Source organism: Peromyscus maniculatus, chromosome 1 (assembly GCF_049852395.1).
Source record: "Peromyscus maniculatus bairdii isolate BWxNUB_F1_BW_parent chromosome 1, HU_Pman_BW_mat_3.1, whole genome shotgun sequence".
Lineage (NCBI taxonomy): Eukaryota > Metazoa > Chordata > Mammalia > Rodentia > Cricetidae > Peromyscus > Peromyscus maniculatus.
Genome location: NC_134852.1, coordinates 9,050,050 through 9,058,605, shown reverse-complemented (window position 1 = coordinate 9,058,605; position 8,556 = coordinate 9,050,050). Strand labels below are relative to the sequence as shown.

General features: G+C 40.8%; 1 protein-coding gene across 1 annotated transcript; it reads left to right on the top strand.

Annotated features, from left to right (window-relative positions):
* On the top strand, positions 1–8,556 carry LOC102928099 (platelet glycoprotein VI). The gene is made up of 6 exons (XM_076563367.1): positions 1–252; positions 1,295–1,579; positions 5,461–5,505; positions 6,651–6,710; positions 7,822–7,872; positions 8,384–8,556. The coding sequence occupies exons 1-6, from the start codon at positions 159–161 to the stop codon at positions 8,554–8,556; spliced, it is 708 nt and encodes a 235-aa protein (XP_076419482.1). The 5' UTR covers positions 1–158.

The window sequence follows — 8,556 nt, the reverse complement described above, 5'->3', positions numbered from 1 at the left end:
TCCCTAAGCCTTCACTCCAGGCTCAGCCCAGTTCCCTGGTGGCCCTGGAGCAGTCAGTTACTCTGCGGTGCCAGGGGCCTCGGGTCGTGGATTTATATCGAATAGAGAAACTGAAAACCAAGGAGTATAATGATCAAGACTTTCGCCTCATCCCTCGCATGAAAATAAACGATGCCGGACGCTACCGTTGCTCATATCAGAATGGGAGTCACTGGTCTCCCCCAAGTGACCACCTTGAGCTAATTGCTACAGGTAACTGGAGGGGGAGGTGTAACTGGAGAGTTGTCCTGTATCCTGCCCAGTCCTGCAGCTGCTCAGACCCAAATAAACACACAGAGGCTTATATTATTTTTAAACTATATGGCCTAGTGGCTCAGGCCTCTCGCTAGCTCCTACATCTTAACCCATTTCTATAAATCTATACTTTGCCACATGGCTTGTGGCTTACCAGTACTTTACATCTTGCTTCTCCTGGTGGCAGCTAGCAGTGTCTCTCAGCTCTGTCTTTCTCCATCCTCTCTCTCTACTTGAAATGTCCCACCTAAACTTGTTCTGCCTCACCATTGGCCAAACAGCTTTATTTATCAACCAGTTAGAACAACACACGTTCACAGCATACAGAACAACATTCCATAGCAGGAAGGGATGGAGTGCTGTAGTTCTTGTGGCTCTGAGGCTGCCTGGCCTTCAGTTCTGGACTTGGAGGGGTGAAAGTGGAGCAGGTGGGTGCTAGATGGTAAACCCCTAAATTCCCTGGTGCTAGAGTGAGTATGAGACAAATGAGTCATTGGTCTTGTTTACTGAATACAGGGGTGGTGTCTCTGGCATAGTCATTAATCGAGACAAATAACATTTTAATGCAATCTAAGAAATTAAAAAAAATATTGTTAGAGATTTCATGCCTGCAAACAATGAAATGGGGCCATCACTGGAAAACATTTTCCTTCCTCCAGCAGCTGCCAACTGCCAGCAACTCCTCAGTTAGGGAGGCCCCCTCCTCTCCAATGTCAAACTGGCTTGATCTTGTAGAGGTAACCATAGCTGCTATGAGATCATGCTTGCAATGCCTTGAAGACAGCATTTTGTAAATCATCTCTATGTTTTTAATTGTTTTTCTACTCCCTCTTCCTCAATGTGTCTTGAGCCTTAGAAAGCATGTACATGAATTTCCTGTGTAGGCCTGAGTTAGACTCTTGTGTATTCTAGGTCTTAAGTAAACACAGAAAACACTTTACCTACGGAGTCATCTCCCCAGTGTGTTTCCTGTCTTTAACACAGCTTTCTTTCTTCCCAGGCATTTACAGTAAACCCTCACTCTCAGCTCATCCCAGCTCAGCAGTCCCCCCGGGCAGGGACGTGACCCTGAAGTGCCAGACCCCCAAAAGTTTTAATCAATTTGTTCTATACAAAGAGGGGGATACTGGGCCTTACAAGGGAACCAAGAGATGGTATGGGGCTGATTTCCCCATCACCAAAGTGACTGCTGCTCACAGTGGGACTTACCAGTGTTACAGCTTTTCCAGCTCATCTCCATACCTGTGGTCAGCCCCCAGTGACCCCCTGGTGCTTGTGGTTACAGGTAAGTGGTCCAGATACAAGATTCTTTTCTTTGGCATATGTAATCCCTTGTGGAAATTTCAAGGGAGTCAGAGGTGTGAACAAGGAGAGCCTCCAGTTTTAATTAGCTTTGGAGATGTATGAGGGTCCTAACAGCTGCTATAACAAATCACCACGGACTCTTGCTGGCTCACTACAACACAAATTTATTACCTTAACATTGTGAATGTCTCAAGTCTGTGAAGGGTCTCACTTCTGTAAAATAAAGCTGTCAATCATTGCAGTTCCAACCACAACAGGTAAGGTATAAAACTGACCTAAAGAATGTATCAAGAAAAAAATATTCAGCCTCTCAGATGGTTAAGGACTAATAAACACAAAAAGGTGTTCCATATCACTAGCACCAGAGAAGTGCAGATTAAAAAGATTTTTGACATTCCAACTCACCCCAGTCAGAATGGTGGTCATCAAAATACAACACAAAACAAAACAAAACAAAACAAAACAAAACAAAACAAAACAAAACAAAACAAGAAACACTGATGAGAATGTGGACAAGAGTGGACTATAAAACAGTCCAGTCACTGTGGAAATCAATATAGATCTTCTCTAGCAAACTAAAAATGTATAACTCAGCCTTGTTTACCGCACAGACACTTGTACACCATCACTTAATTGTAACACTCTTTGCAACAGTTAAGTTATGGAACCAACCTACACGTCCATCAACAGAGGGATGGGTAAAGAAAATTAAATGTAGTTCTTAAACAAAGGGGATTTTTTTAGCCATAAAGACAAATATCACATGACTTCTCTCATTTGTGGGTCATAGATTTATATAGAATCATAAAATCATATATTTACAAACAACAGAAAAGCTGGAGCTTTCTATGTAGGGCAGGAGTTCTCAACCTGTGGGTCGTGATCACTTTGGAGGTGGAATTCCTCTTTCACAAGGGTTATATAAGACCAACATAAAACACAAAATTTACATTACAATTCATAACAGTAGCAAAATTACAGTTATGAGGTAGCAATAAAAATAATGTTATGGTTGGGGGTCACCAGAATGTGAGGAACTGTATTCAAAGTTCACAGTATTAGGAAGGTTGAGAACCACTAGTCTAGGGGACTAATGGGAGGGATGAGAAAGTGGAGGAAGCAGGGCAGGGAGAATCTGTTCAAAGTACATTATATACCTATACACATATGTATACAGATATATGCATTTTTGTATACATATATACAAAATGGCCTTACATAATTCAGCATAATCAAATTAAAAAACCAATTAAGGACAACAAGAAGTTACAAAAGATCTCTGGTACAGAAAATAATCAAATTAAATAAAACAGAATGTATCATTGAAAGTTTAGTGGTAAAATCTCTTTTGTTTCTATATTTTTTTGGGAACACTTTGGGTCTATCAGTTTAAAGTTGATTTGGACCAGTGGGCCACTCTTCAGCTACAAAGTCCTGAAAGAGAGGACCAGATTATCCGATGATAAAGAGGATTGAAGACAGAGAAGATAAGGAAGCTTTGGATTTGGAGGTCTCACAATGCTATGACATGTCAAGCAAACTGATTAAGAAACACATCTTATATACTATTTTCAGGGGAGAAATGGGATAAAGTCAGTAGGAACTATCATACAATGGGATAAAGTCAGCAGAAGGCTAATCAAGCTATGTTGCACAAGAGGAACATGGTATCTCAAGAGCATCACAGAGTAAGCTCACAGCAGTCTTATGACCAACAACTCCAGTCTCTTCATGGGGAAAAGCCAAGTTCCCAGGAACTGAAACCTTGACTCTTTTGAGGACCAGGCCCCGTAGTCCTGAGCAAGGACACAGAACTAGGATCCTTCTGTCCTTTCATCAGGGCCTCTGAGGAAGCCTAGGATCCATACTATTCTCTGTATTATTATATAAAGTTGCCTGGGATAAACCTAAAGGAGGAAGGATTTATTGTTATTTACAGTTTCAGAGGCTTCAGTTTATGTCTGCTTCTGTGTTCCTGGGCTCATGGTAAGGCAGAAGACCTTCAAGGCAGAAAAATGTAGTAGAGCAAGGTCATTGAACTCATGGCAGCCAGGAAGGAGAATGATCATAGGAAGGGACTAAGCCAAGTTATACTCTCCAAAGACATACCCTTAGTGACTGACTTCCTCCAGTCATGCTGTAACTTTTACACTTCTCCCACCACCCAATAGCACATTCAGAACTTGAATCCATCAGTGGGTTAATCCATTGATTGTGTTGGATCCTTTTTGATGTAATAGTCTCTGGAAATGTTCTCATAGACACTCCTAGAGATGTGTGTTCCTAGTTTCTTAGGCATCTCTTGGTCCAATAAGTTGAGAGCCAAGAGATACCACACACTTATTTTATATAATAGTATAGGTACCTGGAAAGGAAAATCTGAAGGTTTTTCTTATTTGATTCTCCAAACCACAACTAATTATTAGATTTTATTCTTTAGCAGTTTTTATTGTCTATGACTCTATGGTAATAACATAGCCTGAATAAAAATTATTAGTTTACCAAGAAAAAGAGATATAAACATATCAAAGATTATAAGACAGATGACCAGGATGCCTACTATGTCTTCTAGACAGGGAAGCTGCAACCATGAAATCTCAACAATACGGCTGCCCAAACAAGACATGCATAATGATAGTTCCAGTTGACACTGCCAACTGGGTGAAATCTCACAAAGCCCCACTTCTGGATAAGAGCTACAGGCAATAAATGGTTTCTGAGAGTGAGAGAATTTGTCTTCCCCAGGGACGAGCCTCCTGATAGGTTATCCAGTATCAAGTGGACAGCCCGAAATGCATATACATATGAACAACACTAAACGTACTCAGTAGATTATATATTACACACACACACACACACACACACACACACACACACACACACACACAATAATGAAGAAGAGGTCATGAATTTGAGGTGGAGCAGGGGAGATATGGGTTGAGTTAGAAAGGGGAAAGTGTGGGGTGGTGGAAATGATGATACAGAACCTATGTAAAAATTCTCAAAAAAATTAAATAAGAAATCGGTGAACATATAACAGCATAGCAACAATTATTTTGCATTCATGAGTTGTTGAGTTCTTAGTTTTGCTTTGATTTTATAGAACTTAATATTTTTTCTCCATTTAAAATTTTATTTTTTAAATTAATGGTCTTATGTATCCCAGGCTGGTTTGAACTCATTGTGTAGTGGAGGATAACCTTGAACTTCTGAGTACTGGGACTACAGGCTTGAGCCACTATGTCCAGTTTATGATCTTTCTATAGAATAGAAACAAGAAAACATTGTTAAAGAACTGAAAGCCTGAATTGTTATAGATTATAAATATGATTTAAAATAATAAATGGAATGTATCTCTGATAGGGCACATACTCAGCATGCTCAAGGCACCCAGGGTCAATTCTAAGTGCCAAAAAAATGAATAAATAAATAAAAGGAAAAAGAACTCTCATATGACTATCATATGCTATTCTACTCTAACATTCAGACTACTGTATACTGTTTTAAATATTTACCCCCTCTCCCACCGCATACTCCCTCTCACCTGTGATTCCTGATGCATTTCCACAGCTTTACCCATGGTTCTTGTCTCCACATATAATTCCTGGGGTCAAGTGCCAGTCAAGTGACAACTGACAAGTGAGGGGATAGGTGACAAGAGTCTGTGGAAGACAAAGGTCAGAAAGCAGCTGTAGAGTGCATCAGGGAGCATGCTTTTCAACCCATCGGCAATGGAAGCGTCTTCACACTCACTTGCTATGTGAGAAAAATCAAGTCACAGAAATGTCTCATTATTTGCTCAGAATTCATAGTTAACAGACTTACAAGGCACTGACTTCTCTTTTTTTCCCGATTTCTCAGCCACTCCCAGCCAGGTACCCGCAGAGGTGCCACCTCCCACAACAGGTGAGTTCAGTAGCTTCTGGTGTCTGGGGAATGAAGTTCTACACTGAAGGTGCCCTCAAATGTAGTTCCTAACTTTAAGAGGTATATACTCACAGGCTTAATGGGGCCAGGAAACATTTTGGTGAAAACAATAGGCAGTCTCATAGAAGACAATGGAGCCTCCTGAACAAGAGGCTAATAACTGGTTCTCTTAGGACACCTGCTTAAAACTGAGATACAATTCACATACCATGTGTCCACTATACAAACACAAACCAACCAACCAACCAACCAACCAACCAACCAACCAACCAACCAACCAACCAATCATGACATGTGTTGCAAAGATTTAGAGCTTCTACATTACTGCAGGCGTGGGGTTTGTCAAATAAAGCATATAATTTGAAAACTAGTCTTTTAGTCTCTCTGAAGTTAAACAGAATTATCTTGTGACCCAGTGATTCTGAAATTCTTGGGCTGGTACTAAAAAAAATCAAAAACTTAAAAAGAAAAGAAGATTGAAAACTTATTGTCTTAGTTACATTTTTTATTGCCATGATATTTACATATGCCCAAGGTAACTTATAGAAAATAGAGTTTACTTGGCCTAACAGTTTCATAGGGTGAGTCTATGACTATCACGGTGGGGGGAGTCTGGCAGAAGACAAGCAGGCATGGCCCTGTAGCTGTAACTGAGAGTTTGCATTTTGATCTACAAGAAGTGGCAGAGAGAGTGAGAGCTAATTGATGTGGGCTTTTGAAGCCTCAAAGCCCACCCCCAGTGACATACCTCCTCCAACGAGGCCACACCTGCTAAACCTTCCCAGTTTCTTCAGCTGGGTAACAGACATTCAAATATATGAGCCCACGGAGGGGCATTCCCATTCAAACTACCACACTTAGGTTCATAACAAGCTCCTATACTTGAATGCTTATACCAGCATCATTCATACTGGCCCCAAAGTGGAAACATTTAAATGTCTATCAGTTGAGAAATGGTCCAAATCTTTGAAGCCACTGGGCTGTTTGAATTTATTCATCTCAGCAGTTGGGCAGTGTGTGCCAGGGAACCTTAGAGAACTCAGATATCTCAGAAGGGGTCTGGAGAGTGGGGCCACTTGGGATGAACTGTTCTTATTCTATTTCCTCATAATATTCCTGCTCAGAGCTCTTAGAAGCCTCCAGGAGACCTTCTATCTTACCCACAACCAAGATATCTACGACTGGTAAGTAGGCATTTAAAGCTCAATACAAAAGGGGCACAGGGATTGGTTTCTGTTTCCTACTAGCAAAATCTGTAGACATTTTTCTTTGAGTCAGAATTTTATGTAGCCTAGGCTGGCTTCAGACCCACTATATAGCAGAGGATGACCTCGAACTTCTGGTTCTCTTGCCTTCACCTCTTGAGTCCTGGGATGCCAGGCATGTGCCATCACACTCAGTTTATGTGGTGCTGGGTATCAAACTTAGGGCTTGATGCATGCTAGGCAAAGCACTTAACCAGCCAAGTTATGATTCTGACCTTCATTTATGTATTTTTTTTTGTAGAAGGGTCCCACTATGTAACCCTAGATGGCTTCAAAGTTGCTATGTGGACCAGGGCGGCCCCAGATTCATAAAGGCCCACTGGCCTCTGCTTCCCAAATTCTGGGATTAAAGATGGGTGTTACCACACCAGGCCCACATTTATGTTTTATATGCACATTATACATATAACCTAAAGGCGATTTTATATAATTATTTTTATTTAAAAAATACATACAGTATTCTTGTACTTTATTTAGTATTTTATTATTTGTATATATGTTGTATGTTTTGATCAAAGTCTTTCCTCTCCCCAATTCCTCCCAGACAACCTGAGTTTTGACTGAAGTCTGTCCTATGAAAATCAGGCGTGGATATTTTTTCACTTGTGGCATCATGTCACTGCTTAGAAATATCAAATTTTGTAATTTCATGTTTTGGATCTCAAGATTAGCCTTAATCTGTACTATTATTGCTAAGTCAACCCATTGTATTATAGTATCAATTCCACTTGATAGACGATAAAATCAACTAACAATGCTTAATCTGTACTATAAGTCAACCCATTGTATAATAGTATCAATTCCACTTGGTAGATGATAACGTCGACTCACAGCTGGTGAGATTCTTTCCAGAGGTCCCTTATACAATAAGTGCTGTATGGGGAAGTCAGTCTGGGCAGCCTGACTCTATGGTTTGCATTCTTGTTAAATGCCATGGACTTCTGCCTCACAAACACATGGGAACACGTTTGTCTCCAGCAGGGGCAATGTTTTCATTTGTTTACGCTTGGACATTTTTTTTCATTCTTAGAGAAGTCTATGAATATCACTGTCTCTTCAGAGGGATCAAGCCCTCCATTTGGTAAGTGGTCCTGTCCATATCCACTTCCTTTTGTATTCCATCTATTCATTCAGAGCAGACTATTTTCCCTGTACATGGAATATGTAGATCTGTTCTCTTGGGACCTGATGCATAAAACATCAAGAGGAGTAGAATATTAGCATATGGAATTCAGAAGTGATCAAGAAGATTAAAAGGGAGGGTTGAAATTTTCCCAATAGTCAAATAAGGACATTCCCTCTCTCCCTCATTCTCTTACAGTTATGATCTCTTATAGGTCAGCAATATAACCAGGTGTTGGTTGTCTGAGGAGGGCTTGTACTGGGATTCTAGGAAGGGATCTATGATGGTATCACTGGATAAAGAATTGGGCTTATTCACTTCTGACCCTTGGTGGGGATGGAAGGACCTTATGGGAAGGCAATGAGCATCTGAACTGTTGGAAGATAATAGAATCTCAATTAGGGATATGGAGTGGGGCCTAGAGACGAGCCCTTTTAGTATCTGTTTCCAACTTTCTTCTTTTGTTTAGGTTTTTCCCGTCAGCACTATGTCAAGGGGAATCTGGTCCGGATATGCCTTGGTGCCATGATTGTAATGTTCCTGGTGGGGCTTCTGGCAGAGCATTGGCACAGTCGAAAAAAATGCCAGCCACACAGGATCAGAGCTGTGCAAAGGCCACTCCCACCCCTCCCACTGGCCTAG

Excerpts from the sequence above, each read along its gene's own strand:
- LOC102928099 (XM_076563367.1), top strand. The coding sequence starts at position 159 with ATGAAAATAAACGATGCCGGACGCTACCGTTGCTCATATCAGAATGGG. Across the intron at positions 253-1,294 it reads CCTTGAGCTAATTGCTACAG|GCATTTACAGTAAACCCTCA; the intron begins GTAACTGGAGGG and ends CTTTCTTCCCAG. Across the intron at positions 7,873-8,383 it reads GGGATCAAGCCCTCCATTTG|GTTTTTCCCGTCAGCACTAT; the intron begins GTAAGTGGTCCT and ends TCTTTTGTTTAG.